Source organism: Thunnus albacares, chromosome 4, assembly GCF_914725855.1.
Source record: "Thunnus albacares chromosome 4, fThuAlb1.1, whole genome shotgun sequence".
Classification (NCBI taxonomy): Eukaryota; Metazoa; Chordata; class Actinopteri; order Scombriformes; family Scombridae; genus Thunnus; species Thunnus albacares.
The window spans coordinates 14,817,813-14,839,156 of record NC_058109.1 but is presented as its reverse complement, the minus strand read 5'-3'; the positions used below and the strand labels follow the sequence as shown (position 1 = coordinate 14,839,156).

The 21,344-nt window shown below is 39.7% G+C and overlaps 2 protein-coding genes across 4 annotated transcripts in view; one reads left to right on the top strand and one right to left on the bottom strand.

Annotated features, from left to right (window-relative positions):
- mars1 (methionyl-tRNA synthetase 1) overlaps positions 1 to 21,344 on the bottom strand; it is a 29,344-nt gene that overhangs the window by 3,823 nt on the left and 4,177 nt on the right. Inside the window, exons 4-22 of one of the 3 annotated variants that reach the window (XM_044350174.1) lie at positions 21,136 to 21,267; positions 20,390 to 20,465; positions 19,573 to 19,757; positions 18,192 to 18,301; positions 17,849 to 17,965; positions 17,295 to 17,498; positions 14,978 to 15,179; positions 14,324 to 14,398; positions 13,878 to 14,048; positions 13,276 to 13,371; positions 11,503 to 11,620; positions 11,080 to 11,293; positions 9,474 to 9,605; positions 8,970 to 9,074; positions 8,395 to 8,590; positions 7,754 to 7,825; positions 7,432 to 7,458; positions 7,018 to 7,140; positions 6,258 to 6,440 (exon numbers count right to left, since the gene is read on the bottom strand). In XM_044350174.1, coding sequence (XP_044206109.1) covers positions 6,291 to 6,440; positions 7,018 to 7,140; positions 7,432 to 7,458; positions 7,754 to 7,825; positions 8,395 to 8,590; positions 8,970 to 9,074; positions 9,474 to 9,605; positions 11,080 to 11,293; positions 11,503 to 11,620; positions 13,276 to 13,371; positions 13,878 to 14,048; positions 14,324 to 14,398; positions 14,978 to 15,179; positions 17,295 to 17,498; positions 17,849 to 17,965; positions 18,192 to 18,301; positions 19,573 to 19,757; positions 20,390 to 20,465; positions 21,136 to 21,267 — 2,505 coding nt within the window. In that variant the 3' untranslated portion in view covers positions 6,258 to 6,290. Of the gene's footprint in view, positions 1 to 5,838; positions 6,441 to 7,017; positions 7,141 to 7,431; positions 7,459 to 7,753; positions 7,826 to 8,394; positions 8,591 to 8,969; positions 9,075 to 9,473; positions 9,606 to 11,079; positions 11,294 to 11,502; positions 11,621 to 13,275; positions 13,372 to 13,877; positions 14,049 to 14,323; positions 14,399 to 14,977; positions 15,180 to 17,294; positions 17,499 to 17,848; positions 17,966 to 18,191; positions 18,302 to 19,572; positions 19,758 to 20,389; positions 20,466 to 21,135; positions 21,268 to 21,344 lie in introns of those variants that run through there. The other 2 variants (XM_044350173.1, XM_044350175.1) reach the window with 2 other exon arrangements.
- Positions 1,230 to 5,699, top strand: ddit3 (DNA-damage-inducible transcript 3). Its single transcript, XM_044350181.1, has 4 exons — positions 1,230 to 1,420; positions 2,909 to 2,970; positions 3,506 to 3,714; positions 3,924 to 5,699. The coding sequence occupies exons 3-4, from the start codon at positions 3,559 to 3,561 to the stop codon at positions 4,704 to 4,706; spliced, it is 939 nt and encodes a 312-aa protein (XP_044206116.1). The 5' UTR covers positions 1,230 to 1,420; positions 2,909 to 2,970; positions 3,506 to 3,558; the 3' UTR covers positions 4,707 to 5,699.

The following is a 21,344-nucleotide window of genomic DNA, read 5'->3' as shown; positions in this document are numbered from 1 at the left end:
TGTCTAGTGCTGAATAGTGTTGTTTTTTTTTTTGTTTTTTTTAATCAACTATAGCCTACCATAACATGCTGATGAAATTTTGTTTTGTAGTGACGTGTCAGCCTGCATAATTCTTGTACAATCGTATCTTGTATTACAGTAATGTAGAATAAAGAGAGACAAATAAATCAATACTAATTGATAAAATGTAAATAAATAAATAAATAAAAAAGGAAAGAAAAGAAAGAAACACACCTATCAGAGACAGAACATGGTGGAAAGTTTTTGTTTGTTTGTTTGTTTTTTTCTTATTGCGAACTTGTGAAGAATTGTGTTGAATTTCATGAGCAGCAGCTGAAAACATAGCCGGACATCAGAAGGAGGGGGGGGACAGTCTGCTGTTGGATCCCAGCCAGTACAACCAGCACCGACCGGCCGTGTTTTCATATCTCGCGGAGCTGCGACAGAGCGCGCGGTATGAAATGACCGAGAATACGACACCACCGTGCATGTGTGCGCAAAACTATGTGGCATATCACAAATACCTGCGAAATAACAGACATGTGTCCACCAGAACCAAGCTGGCACCGACAGAAACGTCTCGCTTCGAGAGGGGCAGGTGATTGTTTCTCTCCCTCGCTGGTTGTCATGGAGTCAAGGTGTGTGTAATAGCATGCGGTGACAACGACAAAACTTTAGACAGGCACCTGTAATCAAAAAGTCAGGTGAAAACAACTGTCAAAACAATTCATAAAAAACATCACGAGCAAATAACCGCTAAATTAGCCCATAACAGACTTTTTTTTAAAACCAGTATAAAACAATTCGTGAGAAAATCGATTCAGCTTTTGTGTTCCGGAAACAAACAATTCTTCGACATTGGATATCCATGCATATATGTATATTTTTAGATTTTTTGTTAGAGCCAACACTGTTTAATAAAACATGTTCTGATTCTGCTGGTGTTATCCCCAGCTAGAAATTGGTTGCCAAGCATTGCATCATTCCTTTCATGTGACTCCCATACGCCCCAAATTCGTCCTGGCCGTCTTATGACTGCATCACAATTGCTGCTCGTACAAACTATACAGGGCAAGGGAAGAGAGGAACAACCAGCTGCTACGACACCACGCCCCGCCTCGCTGCTGATTTCGGCCACTCTATTGGATGTCGCCAAGGAAAAGATCTTAACTTCGCTCTTCTGATTGGGTCTTCGGAACGTTAGTCATCCACGTGCCGGTTTAGGTTGTGAAGAAACGCTCTTCCCATGCATAGTTCGGTTGGCCTCTCGCTCGATATAAACACCGCCGGGAGTTTCCGAAAAATCACATTCAGCCGTCAAGACTGAACAATGGTTAACATGAGCTATCACCAATTTTCACTAAAATATCCACATTCAAGCTCAAGACAGTCGAGAAGGCGAACGAATAAAAGAAAAAGGGTAAGTGGAGGTTCTTGTCGTTAGTTTTGTCTATTAGTTAGTCGATGTTTTTCCGTCTTTTAGGGGACTAACGGCTACTTAACGCACTCTTTAAGTGAGCTGGTGAACTGGAAAGAAAAACAACGTGTATGATTTTGGCAGATATCCCAGTGCTATTTTTAAGAATAACAGTTGTTTTAATCAATAACAATTATCAACTGTTACACTACATCAAGTTTGTTTTGTACGTGTTCTCTGCAAAGTTGTCGTGCGACGTAAAGCGTGGAAGTTTTCAGGTTTTGGCCCTTTTCGAGAGAATCAGACGTTATAAAACAAATGTTGTAGCCACGAAATAATCAGACATTTAGGTGTAATTTTATTTGAACATGTGTGGCAGATTTTAGCATAACGTTACTCCGTGTGACGTCTGACAGTAATTGGTGGGGCTGTTGACTCCAGACTGAACGGCTTGGCCATATTTGTGCTTTTAGTTGTTTTTCTTTTACACTTTTGAAAACCCGTTTTAAGTAATCGTTTACAACAGTATTAGTTGGTGTTATATTTTGTTTCAGTGTCATATTTCTTCCCCACAACCCACTCTTTCCTTTTCTCTGTACGTTTCCTTTTGTTTCGCCCATTCCTCCTGCTGGACTTACATTTCCATGACGTAATTCTCTTGGCTTACAGTGGACATGTAGCCCAACTAAAAAAAAAAAAGAAAAGAAAAAAAAGGCAAAAACAAGTGTGTATATTTTTTGGATTCAATAAAATAATAATCGTTTTCTTTTATTTAACAAACCCGTTTTACTGCCATTATGCACGCGCTACCACGGGCTGTTTGACATGAGGTTCAACAAGATTTCTTTATTCTTCATCACTTTGTAACTGAGTTATTAACACCACTACCAGCCCCACATCTGTGGAAGAATGGTTTATTTATTTATTTATTTTTTATTGTCATATCAAATGAGAAAACCGGAAATCGTTATTTATATAAAATGTTTCAATTTCGAGTTTTGTGTACGAGAATCATAGTAATTATGATGGCTTTTGTAACTTTTGGTTCAGACAGCAGTAAAGGTTTAATAAAGGCAGTAGAGGTGACTGTCAGACCTGGAGTGATCAATATTGGGATTTTCCCGTCGTTTTTAACCACTTGTTTATCGATCCCAACCTGTTTTTAGGACCGTAGAAAGCAGGGGGCGCAATAGAGAACATTTTGGTCTTTGTTTACAAGAATTAAGTGACTGGAAATTTATTGTTTTCTCGATCCTTGTTGATTTCAACAATTATTGGCAATGTTTCTGGTATCTCTTTTTTTTAAACAGTTTTCATTATTTTCCAAAGCAGTCATTTCTGTTTCATTTTAAGGTGCCTTTTGTTTCCAGACTGAGCTTGTTCTGTATTTGTGCAATCATCAATTTGATTGTGAAATCTCAGCAAATTTCAATCAGAAGAAATATCTGTCAAAAAACGAACTAATCAATCAACTTTTTTTTTTCCTTTCAGAATTGTTGGGACAAGCTATCTCCAACAAATTGGCAGACTTGATTAACAGAGACTTTCTAAAGGTAAATTGCTCCTCTCATGTTTGACATTCTGAATGCTGCATTCATTTTGAATTGATTCATTGTATTTGTTCAGTTCTACATGAACTCTGTATTGAACTTGAATTATTTACATTTTCATACATATTCTTAATATTCAAATTCCTCTTATCAGCACTTTTAGTGCAGTACAGTCATTTCCTCACTTAGTGTCACTGTTATTCCAGTTCACAATTAAGTGGTTTACACAATATACTGTACTTTGGACTAGTTATCTTCATCATGGTGTAAATCATTATACAGATAAATGCTTCTTGCAATATATTCCTTTGTGGTACACATCATCTTTTATTCTTGAACAGGTTAAATTTATTCAAGTTTAAGTTTATTCAAGGATAAACTCTTGAATTCAACCAATTGCAGAATCGTGAAGATTAAAATGAACAAGGCGGAGTTATTGTGACGTGTCAGTCATTTAACATGTAGCTGCTTTGCACTCCTCGCTTCATCTTCCTCATTTTTTCCAACCCTCTTGTTTCTGGCGGCTGCTCCCCCTCAGGTCCAGTGTGAAGCGTGTGGCCGAGTATCTGTGCGTTGCGACTGATTGGCGAGATGACTGCCGAGTGGCTACACCTGCCCCCGCCGTACCCCCCTGGCGTGGGGCCGTTGTGTGGTGCAGAGTTGGAGGCGTGGTATGAGGACCTGCAGGATATTCTGGGCTCCGACACGGGAGGGGCAAAACTGGCGCGTGCCCCCACATGCACCGAGGTCAGTAGCCTGAATGCATTGACTATCACACCCATGATGGGTGAGCGTATGTTTGCAAATTGTATTTTCTTTAATATTTCTTTTTTTTTTTTAGGTTTGTCTTATATTTTTTTGTGAAAAAAATTCCATTCACATACTATATAAATTACTTACTTTGTGACATTTGACACGTTTTGGCAGGTGTTTACATTTACGTTTTGTGCCTGTAGAAGGAGCCGGAGTTTCTGGATGTTCTGGAAAGTTGTTCTCTGACGTGGTTGACGGACGGGAGCCAGACGTGGGGCGAGGGTGTCCAGAGGGCAACAGAGGAGATCCACAACACCCAGCCTCTGCATCACACCTCATCGTCATCCTCCTCTTCTTCCTCTTCCTGCATGAGTCCAGCTGTTGCAGAAGAGCGGCGGGTGGAGGCTGAGAGTGGGAGAAGTGGAGATAGTTCGACGGGAGGTGGCAGTGACCTGCTGCCCCCAGAGTTCTTCGAGTTGCTGAGTGAAGGAGGAGTGGGAATGGTGGATCCGAGCGGAGCAGTCATCAGCAGTGGCTATTATTACCACCACCATCAACACCACCAGGCTAATAATGTCCATCCCGCGTCTCCCTCGGCCAGTGAGGAGGAACTGCCCTGTGTCCCAGATTCTCCATCCTGCTCCTCCTCTGCCTCCCAGTCGCCATCTCAAAATTGTTCTTCACCGTCCTCACCCGTCTCTTCTCCGTCCGTCTACCCATCCTCCCGCCTGGGAAAACGCAAGAGGACCACCAGCGAGAGGGCCAACAGTGCCTTGTCCTCTTTCGCCTCCTCCACGCAGCACACATCCTCATCATATTCGTCTGCCAAAAAGAGTCGCAAAGAAAGAGAGCAGGAGAACGAGAGGAAGGTACAGGAGCTGACGGAGCAGAATGAACGTTTGAAAGCAGAGATTGAAAGGTTGGGAGAGGAGGTACAGAGGACACGTAGAGCCCTGATAGAGAGATTAGTCAACACCAGGAAATGAGGGGGAAAAAGAAAGACAGGATGGAAGAAAGGAATAAATGACAGGTCCTACAGAATTGGAATAAGCAGTGGTGGGGAAAGGTGTAATATGGTGGACATGAAATGCCTCTTAGACAAGAAAGAGATATTTTTTAGGAGAGGATTTTTGGAAAAGATAGAGTGCTAAAGATGGCAAGAAGGAAGAAAGTGATGAAAGTCAAGACAAGGAAAGGCACAGAGAGATGGGCTGCAACAGCACTGCGGCAAATAAAAAGACACAGCATGTACAAAGGAAAAGGAAGAACAGACAGCTCTAAGTGCAAATCATGCAGTGGTTTTTATGAATGTTTGTCATTGTATAGAATGCCTAACACAGAGTTCCATCAAAAAGGACTGCAGAGATAATAGTTATGAGCGTTTGATGATTTGTATGTAGGACAGAAAGGATTCAGAGAGTGCATTTCATTGTCATCCCTTCCCACCATTTTGCAATAAATTGTAACTCCTACTTTAAGGGCTGCAATCTGGCTAGCAGAGATTATTTGCCCCAATTTGTGGAGAGTTTAGGAGCTCAGGAAAAGTTTTGAAAGTGCCCATTGCAGTGTGAGTATGAGAGAATGGTTTTTTTTGGAAGAGAATTCATACCTTTTCTTACTTTTTTATAACCGATGGCTTGTGTGTATGTGTATTTAAATAAAGCAAGTAGGACCCGGCTATACTTTCGAAGCTGACCTTTTCTATCAATATGTGAATTAGTGGTAGGAATTATAAATTGTTCTACCCTGATTTACTATTTTTATATAACGCTGTAAAATATACAATTGTACTGTAATGGCTTGTACTGTAATATGCCAACACAGCTACTTATTTTCTCATTGTAGTCACATAAATTGTTAATCGTAGAATAATATGCATGGCTTTTATCATTAATGGAATCAATTTCATGTATTTTACCATACTATTTCTTTTATCCTTCATTGTAATCCCAAATTTGCAATAAAAGAAATAATGTGCATTTTTTTTGTGTCATGTGGTGTATATTTCTTTGCCTTTTTAATGACCGGTTCATGAATTATTTCACTTTTTGGTACAAAATGGTGTGAACATATATTGCAGGTATTTGAGGAAGGGGGAGGGGGAGAGTACAGACAAAATTTAGTTGAACTTCATTTATTTTTTGGGATTTGAAAAGGGTATTTGTAACAAATAGCAAAAAAAACAATTTTCCAGAGGATATAAAAACATCTTTAAATGCGCAACACACCTTCAAACGCTAATATCGTATGCTGACTTTATCACAGGGAGAGTATAAAATCAGTTTCTTTTGGTGTGGGGATTTGGAAAAATCCCTCCATTCTGTAGCTGTATTCATTTGACTCTCTCTTTGTGTGTTTTCATTTCCCCGTCGGCCTATCCAGAATTTCATTAGTCCTCAGTGCCAATACCACATTGTCTTAGATCCTGTCACGGCTTTGCCTTAAGCTAATACCCTCATCTCTCTTAGTGTACATCTTGTTCCCATTCTCCACTATCATACCTCAAACCATTCTAGTCTTTCCTTCCTCTGACTAACCTCCATCATTTTGCTTTCAATTTTTTTCCTGTCTCACTTCTTCTTGCCCTTCTGAGGTGCAGGTTCAGGGTTCTTCCCTTCAGCCAGAGCCAGCTGTTTCTTTAGGTCCAGCAGTATAGCCACTTCTGCTGTGATCACGGCTTTCTCTGCCTTCTGGGCTTTGAGCGCTCGCACCTTTTCCCCCTGTGATAGACAAGATGACAGGTTTAAATAGATTTCTTACATGCAAATTTGCCTTTGATTAAACACTTCAGCTTATATGGATAAATATAGGTTGGCAGCTTTCTTATCAAAAAGTAAATTTGGAATTATACTGTTATAACTCAGAAAGGTTTGGAAATATTGAAAACCAAACATTTGATTCTCAAATATTTACCGCCCGTGGTTAAAAAAGTATAATCTAAAACTGGACGGTCGTAAATTTGTAATTTAATTACAAACTCAGATGTTGCCAGATAATTTTCCAAATAGAGATACTGATTAATTGTGGATTTCAATATTAGCCGTTATGTATTTCTGCGGCCAATAGTTTGTTGCGTGCGTGATTTTGATTTTTGGAGCGATCATTTTCAGTCCTTACGGAAAATGGTATCCATTTTTTCCATCCAGTTATAAGACAAATGTTTTAATAAAAAGCAATGAAATTAAAATAATCAAATTTAAGACAATGTCACAAAAAGAAAAAGAAAAAAAACAGGTTACTGTTGCCAAAATGTCTCAAAATATAACAGCGCGTCGCCACCAGCCACAGCGATCTCACCTGCTCAGTCACGGCTTGTGTGAGCTGTTTGGCTTTCTCTGGGTCCACGCTGTTCACCGCCGCCACCTCAGCGGGAGCTGGCATAGCGGCGGACTGAGTGCTGGCAGCGCTCTGAGCCGTCGTCTGAGGGTGGAAATAGACAGATGTTTGAATTTGAGACGATTTGATGGTTATTATTTCTAGAGATTATTTACTTCATTTCAGACAATAACACTCATCACTCAAAATGCCGACGGGATTTCATGAGTCACGATGTGTGAACAGACAATGAATCACACTGGACACACGGGCGTGAGTGAAAATTCAAATATGAGGACGTAAGATGAGCTGTTAGTATTAGTGAAGGCGTGCGGTAATCAACATTGACACAGCAGCACCACTATGGACTCTTCACAAATAAATACCGCTGGATACCTTTTTGTTTGGTGGTTCATCTTCAGGCTGGATGCAGGCGGTTGAGTAGAAGGTTTAGAAAGAGATTATTTTTTATCTAAATGATGGATGCTTAATAAATAATTAAAGCATTTATGGTGTGTTTGCTCTGCATCATGTTTCAAAAGACAAGTATCCCAATTAAATATAAATTCTTATTCATGACAAGTCTGACAGGGGCCCGTGAACAGCTATGCATTATCAATTCTTTCTTATTTCATTATTCATAAATAGTCAACCTATATTACTACAAGACCTGACTGAACTCACGCACCAACCATTAGGCATCATAAACATCAAATACCTGCTGTCCACCAAATCTCTTCTTCAAAGCCTCAATCTGGTCCACCTCCAATTTCTGGAACAATGGACTGACCTGGGATGGCAGGGGGAATAAAAGATAGATATTTAAAAAAAGTATATGCACAACTATTTAAAAAGTTTGGAAACTGTGGATCTGTACCAAAGGCACTGTGTCTGGAAAATTTAACCTGGAGGCTCTGTGATCACAATGATGATACAGGATGTAGTTGAGAAGGTGTGTGCACATGAACATTGTGTAGTCTTGGTGAGACATGAGAGTGGTGTAGTCCCGCTGCTCCTTGTGTGGAAAGCTTGTCACCAATCACAATAGCCTTGGAGATTGAGTGCAACGTTGGACACGGGTCATAACAATAAGGCCTGAAGGGACAAGTGGCCTGAGAGAAGATATCTGTGTGAAGACTGAGGCCTAGAAATACCATCTAGGCTATTATTCTTCTGTGTGTGTGTGTATGTGTGTGTGTATGTGTGTGTGTGTGTTGACACAACTACAATGTCCTCCAGAGTACTGAAATATTGACAGACTGTTGCATCCTCATTGTATCACCCAGCGTCAACATATTGGACACAGTTTGTGTGTCTGCACATGTATGATCTGCGTGTGTCTTTTCACGTCATACTCACAGTGCCGATGCGGTGGCCGGCACTCAGGACACATACAAACGTGCCAGTGCCTTGCAACATGGTATTGACGCAAGAGCTAGGGGCGTTGAATTGATCCCTGATGGTTTGGCTGACTGTTGGCATGTATGGAAACAGCATCACTGACAACAAGCAGGCGATATTCACAGACACGCCGGTCACTGTGCCCGCACGCTGCCTGAAAAGGAGACACAGACAAGCATCAGTTAGTCTGATCGTGGATATAAATTTTACTTGATCTCGTAATAGACAGAGATTTTCATTACTTCTTTAGTTGGTTGTACATACAAATATTTTTTTATTCTATAGATTGATTTTTCTGAATTCAATTTCATATTAATCATTAATTTCAATTTATCATATTTAATTTCTCTGCGCTCTGAGATACGTGTGAATGAATGAGTCCTTTTTATAAAGGTGAGTGTTCAGTCTGTGGTTTAATATAAAATGGGAATTTACACATTTATATCACAGCTGACAAAGTGCAAAACTCACAGATCCATCTATCCTGTATGGAATTACCGACGCAGATACTAAGTTGTTCAAGGCCATCTCACCTTTCCGTGTCTCCTCCCTTGATCTTCTTCCAGGGTTCGTTGACCTGAATGTACTGGTTGCCATGGCGAGAGATGTTTAAGATGTGTTTCAGAGCATCACGGATTCTGGAATATTAAAAAAAAAAAAAAAAAAAATATTCGAATTCAACGATATCTTAAAACTGACAGCAGATCAATGTTAACTGAAATTTCATTTTTGTGACCACAACCACTGAATCTACTTCAGTACCAGTCTCCACATAGGGTTTTATCTACAGTTATGTTTTACCATTAATGTTGAGATGAAACCTACAATTAACAACTTCATGTTACTAATGAAACTAAACAGACAATACACAGAGAAATTTACTTTCTAATTATTTTAAATCACTAAATTAAACATTGAATACAAGAATAATTAAAATTCTTGAAAGTCATTTCAACTAAAAGATACATTTCTGTCTACATCACATCATCATTTTACTTGGACTGCTTTTGACAGCTTTGTGATTCAGATGGTCTTACTTGACTTTGTCCATGAGCTGGATGTACTGCTGCAGCTCCCAGCCCACCAAAGCCAGGAGCTTCTTATCTTCCTGCTGTAGCTCCATTGCAGGCACACAGCCCTCAAAGAACTTAGTGACAAACATGCCAGCTCTGGAGGATGGAGGGAGAGGAGAATGAATGAGGGTGAATAAGAAAAGACAGAAAAAATTGGGGGTCAGAGAAAAATGTGGGAATGGAGAGAGAAAAGCAGCCAGTAACAGCGAGAGAGAGTGAGAGCTAAAGGAGGGAAGGGCATGTTACTTGACTTGCTAATTGTCTATAAATTATAGATTTTGTTGCCAGATGTAATGCAGTGCTCTGCCAGTGTAAACCAACACAACAGTGTGCTGCATTAAGCCTCTTCACTGCTCCTTCATTGCCTCTAAACTGGGGCTGTGTCTGGAGCAAGTAATTTTTGAAATGAGTTTCATGTGTACAACAGGAGGATGTTCATAGTGAGAAAGTTTTTGTCATGTCTGATGCAACAGCCCGTTCTATATTTTACTCATCTCTCTCTGCCTCTGAGGAAGGTCTGCCAGACCAAAAAGCTTTGACAGGAATGTAAAATTTACAATAAACAACAATCCTGATGTGGGAGCATCATGAGTCTTGTGTGTCCCGCATTCTTAATTTTTTAGTAATTTGATTAGTGAAACTGCCGAGCCCAAGTTTTTTTTTTTTTAATCTTGGCAAAATAAAGAATAACCGAATAATCACAATCAATATGGTAATGCTACGAAATAATCAGATGGGATTTACCCATTTGAGTTTTTTAAGCTGTTTGTGAAAATGCCAACAAAATGTTTCAACAGCAACTAGCCAGATCATGACACCCAGAACTGTCAATAAATTTCAAAAAGCAGGCTTAAGATGGACATACTGTCTTTAATGATGTACTGATTTGGGGGACTAGATCCAGGCAAGGGCAGAATTTCTTTTCTGAAGCAGAATACTTTCTACCTCCAACACCTTAGGCTGGATGCAATCTACAAGATATTTTTGAACCAATTAGGCATCAACGTTGCTGCCCGAGACCAATTTTGAAGATCAAGGTACTTTGAAAAAAAGCTGCTGAGAAAAATCTTTGATGTGGGATTTAACCCTGATCTTTTAAAAATCATTTGAGGCGATGTAATTGGGGCTAAATTACGCCATCCCAAACAAATTTAGAAAACTAGGGTGAATCTCCTGTAATAGTTACTGTTCTAACAGACTTTTTTCAACAAGTACAACAATCTGAAATCCTAGTTGTTAATTGGACTAGATGACAGTTTTGCTGCATATTTACTTTTTGAGTAAAACTTACTGTACAAAATATGAGCAATTTGAGGTGGATTGCCCTATTTTTTATTTCACTGGTAATCTGATCAAAACAATTAAAATAGAAACAGTAACACACCCAAATGTCACAAATTCAGACAGTGGGGAACAAGCACAGTGTTGAACAAGCTGTAAAGAGACAGGTTAAGGGTACTTTGTTAGGACCATAGAGTTAAGACATTTTCTAAAGCAGGTCTATTTATTACTGACAAGGTGATTTCTAATACTTGCTAATCAGTCAAAAAGCCATTCCACAATGACCAACCTGTTGATGAAATTGCCCAGGTTGTTGAGCAGCTCTGAGTTGTTCTTCAGAGCCATGTCAGCCCAGGAGAAGGCTGAATCCTGTCCCTCTGGACGCACATACAGCAGGTAGAACCGCCACACATCAGACGGGATACCTGTGTCCTTGGCCATGTCACCAAACACACCGACACCACGGCTCTTGGAGAACTTAGTGTCCTCGTAATTTAGATATTCTGCGGAGAAATTATAGAACAAGTTACTAGCAAAGTTCAGCCCTAGGCCAGAGTATTTAATTGCTAGTCTGAATGTGATAAATGATCAACACAGCATGGGTGCCCTTACAATGTTTTTAGACTACTTGAAAGGTCGGTTGTGAACCCCAGTGTGAGTCAAATAATCTATTACATGAATAATCAATCAGTCAGCCATAATAAGCACTTACCGGTGGCAACAAGGTGGTTGACCAGAGTGTAGTTGTCCTGAGCTCCCAGTAGGGAGCAGGGGAACACCACACTGTGGAATGGCACATTGTCCTTAGCCATGAAGTTGTACAGCTCCACCTGGTGGCACAGACACAACATTGCACTGTGAGGATGACATCATATTAGATCATCATGAGATCATCCAGTTCAAAGAGGACTTATCAGCTCTCCCCAACCCCCATCGCTCTCTCTCTTCCTCTCTCTGCAAATACAGGCCATCACACACACATAACAAGCTCAATCCTGGGGTTTTAGATAGAGAGAGATGAGATGAGTCAATGAGAGTGAGGAAGATAGCTACGCTTATGAGAGCAAATGTTAGATTTTCTTTTATCTATAAGGTTTTAAGTATTTTTAATGAACTTCCAGTTGAATAGTCCACATGTAAAAGAACAAGTGACAACTAGCTAACTAGCACTTGTTTTCCTACTTAACACTTGTTACTGTATGTGTGGGAAGCAGAGTAGTCTGAAAGCTTAAAGTATCAAACTCATACATATGTACACACAAAATGTCAAATAGTTCCCCCTTTATAAACTAAACTGATGATAACATCATGAACAAGAAACAACAAGAGAACCCCAAGGCAACCTGATCATGCTGAGAAGTTTATCTCTGAGGGGATGAATTTAGGCAAAGCAATTTTATCTCCAGTATACAGAAGATTTCATTAGATTAATGTGCATGTAGCACCAAGTGACCAGAATATGTGAAATAAAATACAAGAACAAACAACACTGACATCCACCCTCATTTCAAAATACACCGACAAACCACACAACCACCCAACTAACACACACACACACACACACACACACACACACACACACACACACACACACACACACACACACACACACACACACACACACACACACACAAGCCTGAGAAAACAGAACTGTTTTCTGATTATGTTTGAATGTGGACACAGTTGTGACAGCTTGTCACAGTTTGTTCCAGAGAACAGGACCAAAGTAACTAAAAGTGCCTTTCCGACATCTGGATCTTATTCTAGGTACAGTTTGAAAACCACCACCTGATGACCTCAGAGGTCTGACTGGATTGTAGTCAGTGAGCAAGACAGAAATATACCGAGGAGCCAAACCATTGAGTACTTTAAAGACTATAAGTAGAAATTTGAAGTGAATTCTTTCTGTATGGCACTGGGAGCCAATGAAGTGATTCAAATACTGGAGTGATGTGTTGGTTTTCGTATGTATGCGTGAGGACTGCTGTGTTCTGAATGAGCTGGAGGATTATTGTTTAGGTAATCCAGCGAAGAGAGCATTACGGTAATCTAACCTGGCTGAGATGAATGCCTGAACCAGCTTTTCAGAGTCAGCTTGAGATATAAATCCTGTAACTTTTGATACATTTTTCATGTAATGTCATACAGGTGGATGGTAACCACAAAGAAACACAAACATATATACTGCTTTCAAGACAATCTAATGTGTGTACTTTGTAGCTGTGGATATAAAACTGAATGTGCACTTCATTTATAATGAAAGAGGTTATGTCTTCCTCTTCTGTTTCACATTAGGGTTAGATGGGGCTAGGAATTACACAGTGTTCTAATGGAGAGTGCAAAAGACCAGATGGGGCAATGAAAAAGAAATCAGACCCATTCTGTGTTGAAAGAGGAAAAAAAAAAAACCTGTGCCAAGCTTGTGCATCAGTACTCTGCTTGGCTCATAAATTCTGACAACATATGTGATGGGGGTGGGCGGTACCTGATGAGGATTCTTCCACCATTTTTCCCATTTGTCAGTGTAGTTGGCGGTAATGGACAGATAACCAATGGGGGCGTCAAACCACACGTAGAACACCTGCGGAGGCAGCAACAGAGTCATGAGACATGACAACAGCCATAATTCTTTGTTACGTTGCAGAAATAAATTCTGGATGACAAGAATCAAACTGAAAAATGACACAAAGATTAACAGGAATGACAAAAAAAAAAAAAAATCCTGTGTGGGGTGTGAAAGAAAGGAAGTAGTCAGTGTTCAACATTGTTAGACGAGCCAGAGCTCAAAAGTCTCCCAGTGAGGCACAAGTGTGCTATTAGTGAGCACTGCAGTATTATCAGTCACTGCAGCATTTGTAAACAGTTAATGAAGTGCATCGTCATTTTCAATGTTTAATTAGGACACTGACCTTAGATATTAAGTGTTTGCATTCATTAACGTCTTAGCAGATAATATAGCCGAGCAGTGGGGCTTTGTTATTTCCCAATGAATGCAGAAATACCAAAGTAAAAACAAGCAAATGTTCTCAAACAACAAGATCTGTAATGTGAAAAAATGATGTTTTACTTTAAGTGACATAAGCAGACCTTCTCTTTAAAGTCAGGGTGAGGTACTGGCGTTCCCCACTTCAGGTCCCTGGTGATGCAGCGAGGTTTGAGTCCATCTCTTAGCCAGGAGCGAGTGATCTGTTTGGCATTTGCTGTCCAGTCTCCTAAGCCGGTCGACTTCTCCAGCCACTGCTCCAACTGAGTCTCTAACTGAAAGAGAGAAAGAAGGGAGAATGAAAATGCTGACAAAAGCACCCAAATGTCTTAACTCTAAACCCCAGCTCTAGAAAGAGATTAGCTGTTTATATAAGAAATTTACCACAAGGATAACTGCCTTCCACAAACTGTCTGACTTTGACTGCTACTTTACAATTGATGCTTGTATTTTCTAAACAGGCTAGTTCCGGTTCAATCCATGTGACCTAAAAAAGCACGAGTAAACAACCCAGACTGTCAAAGTGCAGTGTGAAAACTGAAAGGCATACCTTTGGCAGGTCCAGGAAAAGATGTCTGGAGGAGCGAATGACTGGAGTCTGCCTGCAGACTTTACACTGGGGTTCCTGGAGGAGACAGTCATCAATAATCAACACAGGTTTAGTTCAATTTAACCAGATTTTTACCTGAATATGCAATTTACAGGAGTATATTTATTTTTTCTGTTGAAGCTGAAGCATTTTCAAGAGTTCCAGTGTGGTAAAGTTAAGTGCAGTCCAGTAAATGACAGGTTGTGATGTCTGTCCCTTTAATTAAAAGAGAAAGTCTGTGGAAGTGGAAAATACATATGGTAAAAGATGCACAGATTTCTCCAACAGCAGCCTATATAGACCATACAAGTGTGTATGGTGTGTATGACGTGTGTCACCCTTGTTCTCCAGAGACTGCTGAAGTGCTTCTGGGAAATATACAGTAGGAAGTCACTAGTGTAAACAGCAAGTTAAGGGAAGGTTTTAAGTATCAAAAAATGTTTTTTTGCCCTTGATATACGTATACAAGGATGAATAATAATAGTAAGATAGTTGCTGCTACCATCATTTTCCCTCTAATAAATAATGTCTATAATCAGCAGAGATTCATCATTATCATCTGCGTCCTGCCCTTTATCAATACTATATTTGTACATCTTGCCCCTCAGAACTCACCCCGAGCTCCACAGCATTGATGAGTCGCCCACACTTGTCACACTGGTCACCACGAGCTTCCGGATAGCTGCAGTGGGGGCAGGTGCCTTCTACAAAACGGTCAGCCAGGAAACACTTGCAGTTCTCACAACATAGCTGCTCCACTGTCTCTTCCACTAAGAAACCGCGCTCGTGGAGTCTCCAGAAAATATTCTGGGCGATCCTTAGAGGATAACAGAGGAAAGAGATGGGTGAATGAATCTTCAGGGGATGTGCTTAGGATACAAAAAAAAAAAAGAAAAGATATTTGTCTTTTGACCTGAGCTAAAAACGCATGGGGACTGAGCAGACACTGAGCAGCTCAAGTAGACACTATTCTGTTAAATTGGCTTGCAAGCTTACTGGATTGGTATATCAATATAGTAAATAGAGCAATATACTAGAAAAGAAAGATGAAGGAATGAGAGTTTGTTTAATTGATTATTAAAATGTTGAAATAAACAAAGCTTGTGGTTTGGTGGAGCTTTGGTGGTGGGCTGGTAAATCTAAAATGTAAGACCTAACATTCAAAGCATTTTTCATGAATCAAGTCAAAAGTCTTTAATCTGTGGGCTGTTTTCATTTTTTCAAAGCACATGGTGCTGGTCTATGGTGTTTGATGCCTTTTATGTTGTACTCTATCAAAGCCAAGGCTCCAAAACAAGAGTTTTTATCTTTGTGATCCTTTTTCAATGTACAAGATCAAGGATTAAAGTCTAATCTTTACTGAAGAAAAGTGTTTCTTTTGTTTCCCCATTTCCACGTGTGAATAGGTAAACCCACAAAAACCATCCCACCATGACCTATTTGAACCTTTATATAAATAAAGAAAAAAATCTGACATTTTATCCATACTGCATTGAGAGCACTGTGTTGTATAATGACAGGCCCCTCACCCATTCAGTTACTTTCAGGGCTTCAATAATTCCTTAGAACAATCCATAACTTTGTAAAAAAATAAATAAATAAAAATATTAGACTGAATTGCCAATACATTCCCTTCAGCCTGACTTTAAAAAGCAAAGTTGTGACATGTGAAACTGTTTTTGAATAAAAGCATAACTTTCAGAATGACACGGTGTCTCACCCAAATCTATTTTCACACGCTACCTATGGCTTAACCAACCTGCGTTTTACCAGTGTTTGACCTATTCACAAGAGACTGGTGTCACGCAATGACTGTATTTCCAAGCAGCAAAAGAAAATCACCTTGTGATGTTCCTCTTTTGGGTACATTTATTTGCATTCAATAGGCTGACTAATCTACTGAGGTGTTTCTGCATGAAGCTTTCATCAGAGCATATATAGACTCATAAGTCAGTCTCTAAACACTCATAGAGACTGAGAACAATCTCCTAGGTTTCGTTGCTAAAACTAAACAATTAGAGAGTTTAAAAAAAAACCCTGGATTGCAGAACCAATCCAAAATCTTTAGGGCAGCTGTTCATATTGAAGCGGTGACATGCAGTTCACTACGGAGGAGAATGGGGGTAGAGCATCATTTCTGGTAAAGCCTGTCCTTGACAAAATGTAAGGGATGTAGGTTTGTTAGCAGGCGTTCAAGCAACTACGGTGCATTTAGAAATCCCCAGACTTCTGTAGGTGGAGATCTCCGATGTCAGGTATTGCAAGAAAAGAGCCTGTATGACAGCAGTACGCTCTCTTTTTAAAAGGAGACGTCATGTGACCAACATCACCAACAGAAAGCAATTGCACCTGTACATCTGCACCAAGACCCTTCACTCCCCACCCCTCAAAAAATTAAATAAAAAACCATAAAATTAATATAATTACAAAAATTTGCCTTTCTTTGGAACTATAATTTCACTGAATAAATTCAGAATTTAAAAAAGATAAATTTAAAGTCAATTTAAAATTTGGTCACCCTCTGAAAAGCAATACTAAAAGACTACAATCGTGCTGAATGATATCTGAGATTAAGTAAAAAATTATTAAGTAGAATTATTGGTTGAGAGGGCTGGACGTCCACACCAGTATCTACTCTACTGCAAGACTCTGGTAATCCTATGTTACGCAAATCTAGGATAAGTGTAGTAATCGTGTGGAAACGTTTTTGCCTTTTCATACCAAAGCTGAGCACTGTCAGAGCCAAATATAACCCAGATCAGGACCTGGGTCTTAAAGCCAGGTCTTAATCATTATTGGAAACCTCTCTGTTTAGCTTTCTCTCCCTTTACCTTTGATTTTTAAAAAAAAAGAAAAGCCTCGTTTTTAATATAATACATCGCCATTGGCTGTAAACAGGCCAACTATGGCCTTTTTCCCTGCCTTTACTCACTCTGTCTGCTTCTCTGTGGTGGTCCTGCCGAAAAAGTCAAAGTCAATCTGGAACCACTTGTAGATGCTGGAGTGAACAGCATGGTACTTGTCGCAGATCTGCTGCGGAGTCAGGCCTTCTTCTCTGGCTTTGTTCTCTGTAGCTGTGCCATACTCATCTGTGCCGCATACGAACAGCAGGTTCCAGTCTCGCAGACGGCCATACCTTAGAGAAGATAGTCGGAATAAGTGGGACAAGAGATTAGACAAGGAGATGAGTGAAACAGAGAAATGTGGAAAAAAGAAAATCAAGATATGAAAAAAATGAACAGCAAAATAAAGATGGTGATGGAGAGATACGGTATGGATGAATATAAGAGAAAGTGAGGAAGAATCTGACAGTTTTCATCATATCATTCAGAAAGCTGCATATAAGTATAATATAGTATAAGCATGTACAAAATTGTGTATTCTTTTACATACATCATATTAAGATCATATTCAACAGTATTTTACAGGCACCTATGAGAAACCCCAAAATATAAAAGAGATAACAAGATTCAATTGCCACTGTACCTGGAGAAGACATCAGCACTGAGGACACAGCCGATGATGTTGCCCAAGTGGGGGACGTTGTTGACATAGGGCAAGGCACTGGTCAAAAGGATGTTTCGTTTGCCCTCCTGTGGCAAACTGATAGGGGGGAAAAAAAAAGAACTGAATTTTAATCTGGCTATCTCATAATCCTTCTTCAAAACTCCTTATAGTAAAATGTCTACATGTTACAGCTCGACTCACTCTATTAATGTTGGAGGATGAACAGTTTGATTTTCCTAGTGCTTTTCTTAAGACTGCAAGTCACTCTGAATAAAATTATCTGACATGTCTAGAATGAAAAATGGCACTTTTAATTATTTACATAGGGTGTTGTCTGGTTGTAGTGGATGGGCAGGTGTTTAAATTTTTTCTCCAGGTGACAGCAGCTGCCTCCATGTCCTCTTCTGAAACCACACGCTCCCCTTCCTCACCCTAAAAAAGAGGAAAAGGATATAGAGAACTCATCAATTGGGAAATTAACTGAAACCAAATTGTAAATGAAGTAATCTCCACAAGTAGATGTTTTTACTAAAACCTAGGTATTTTAACCCTGCTGTTTTATCTATTTTAATTGGTGCAAGATCACCGTGGGCCAAAAATTTGAAATGGCGTAGTGTCAAAGTACTTCCATAATCTAAAAGTTTTTTCAAATCTTGAAAAGTTGCAACTTTGAAAAACATTGAAATGATAAAACTAGTTATTCCATTAAGAGCCCATGATAATCTGACATCAAAATGTTACGAAATGTTTGACCCTAACACCTAAATAAGCTCCATTTCAACATGATGAACAAAAGCAGCCACTGTGGTATATGCACAAAGTTGGTTTTGTATATTGGCAACAACTGTTACGCCTCTGAAGAGAATTGTTCAAGTTGATGGACTGTCAAAGGAACCACAGTTACATACAGTTAGTGATTTTGTAAGTGTTCCTCTTGCTAATAGGAGTAACGAACATATGTATTAAGAAACATCACCTCAATAAACCATGACATCAAAAAGACAAATAAATAAAGCACACTTCCCTCTTAAGTGGAATTCTTTTTTCAAGAACTGTGTGTTCTACAGTTACACTTGCCATATATATCACCACCTCCCACTTGACCTATTGACCATTAACCTTAACCCCAAAGCTAAAGCATTTAGCAATCTGAGATCCACACATCCTGCGAGTTTCTCTGACAGGGAGCCGTAACTGCTGCTGCTAAATTTGATCGACACCCTTTCAAATCCTCCGATGCTTTCACATGATAGAGAATAGAGGATAAAGAAATAGTGATGTAACCTCTGCGTGCTGCATGTTCTATATCCTAACATGGGTGTTAATTTAGATTTTTTTTTTTATAGAGCCGCGTTAAGTCTCACCCGGAGACTGCATCTGCTTTGCAAGAGATCCCTGCTTAGTTTAAGGGAGGTGATTTCAAGGTTTGCAACCCCTTGAATGCTTTTTCTTCCAAATAAGTAAAAAAGCTGAAATGCAGTAAGGTGGCAAAGTCACAAGTAATTATAGTAATTTTACAAAAAAGGACATCTGTATACTGAGGTGCTCTGTTTGACTTTGTGTATCTATAGCTTGAAGGAATTAATAAAATTTTATTGGAAGAAACCTCACAGGGTGTACATGTTTCCTGAGGCACATCTGACACTTTTTGTTCCGTAAGAATGCTTTAAGTCTAATAGTTATCCTGATGATCTGGCTGATACCTCAGCAGGGCTGCTGTTGCATGGTTGTGTGTCTCTGCACTGGCTGCTCTGAGGGGCAGGCTGCCTCTGCATGTAGCTCTTCATGCCCTGCAGGCCTTTACCCTGCAGCACTTTCTGAGCGGCTGACTTGCAAGCGTGCATACCAGTCACACGGTCAAACCAAGCCTTCACAGACTTGCGTTCACCTGAAAAAAAAAAAAAAAAAGGGGGAGTGGGGGAAAATGGAAGGGGAGGGAAATAAAGAAAATAAAGGGTAGAAAAGGAAAGTGAAAGATTGGCATAAGTCAGAAAAAGGATGGAGAGGTCAATATTTTGAAATAAGAGGCAAGTTGACAAAAGGCAAAACGAATATTAAGTCAAAAAACAGATGCATGGAGTGCTGCTTGGGTGTAGAGAGGTATCACTCTGGTGCTCTTCAGTTAGGGGATCTTACTAGTTTAGAGTTATTGGAAAGATCTGAGGCGCTCAAGAGGGTAAATTTAAAAAGCCTTTAATATTTCATGGCTACTTAGTCATAGTTAAAAACATGCGTTTCAGTCATTAAAGCCTTCATGGCTGAAACACATGGGCATGTTTTTAACTATGACTAAGTAGCCATGAAGTATTAAAGGCTTTTTAAATTTACCCTCTTGAGTGCCTCAGATCTTTCCAATAACAGCAAAAGGAATATATTGGAAGAAAGTACGTAAAAGCATAGAAAAGGCCAAAAATAATTTTTAAAAAATCTCACAATTAGTTCATGGATGAACAATAATTCATAGGTTGGAGCATGAAACAACAAGTATAACAAACATTTGAACAGCTTATTAGTACCTACCCAAAGCTAGTGATGGTTCAGATAAAACAGGGTACAGCGCAGCCCACAAAACGATATCAGCAACTGAAACAACTTCCTGAAACACAACAAAAATGAATAAACATTATTATTGAAATTAATACACACACTGCACCTGAACCTCTTATGTGTCCTCACCTGTCATTTCACCAAAAGTGCTTGTCTTAGAAGCCCCACACAATGCAGGAGGGGGATCCATCCCACCCCCCGTGACTTTCTCAACACAGTTCAACTGTGAGGAAAACTATTTACGACATGATTGTTTTGTGAACTGCTGTCTCAATAAATATAGACTAAATAAATACATATATATATATTCAGCTGAAGCTGCCTCAGTATCTGAGCTTACCCCATTCAGAAGGATACATATTTCTGTACATATGAATATGTGACAGACGCAGATGACTTGTTGTCACAGGGGCCGCAGATACCACAGTGACAACCCCCCCCCCCCCACACACACGCACACACATACACACTCTGGCATATCTGCAACCATAAGGGACCTCAGAAGAGAAGAAAATGAAATGTTGCTGGAAGAGCCTGTTAAACTCAGCTGAGCTTCCAAAGACATATCGTGAACTTTTCTGACTTGATATTATATGACTTGATATATTATAAACTAAAAAGAAGTCTTGTTTGAGTGATTGTGTTGGTCTTTCTCTTCTAAATGTATTCACACTATGAATGGCAACTAAACGTGCAAGCAGGAAGTATTGATGCTATACCCCAGTTAAATATGGCGTGGTCCCCTTGCTCAAGCTTTGGTCCAAGTAGTTTAGGGGCCCCTGGAGGACTTTGGGGACTTCTGATCCTTTCCCCTGCAGCACTGCCATGTGAAGGGCCTGTAGCAGTGCAGGCTGCACAAATAAAACAAAACAGAGATTAATTCGACTTGATCGAATGATCAAACAGTAAACCAAAAGAAGCATGACCG

Excerpts from the sequence above, each read along its gene's own strand:
- ddit3 (XM_044350181.1), top strand. The coding sequence starts at position 3,559 with ATGACTGCCGAGTGGCTACACCTGCCCCCGCCGTACCCCCCTGGCGTG. Across the intron at positions 3,715-3,923 it reads GTGCCCCCACATGCACCGAG|AAGGAGCCGGAGTTTCTGGA; the intron begins GTCAGTAGCCTG and ends TTGTGCCTGTAG.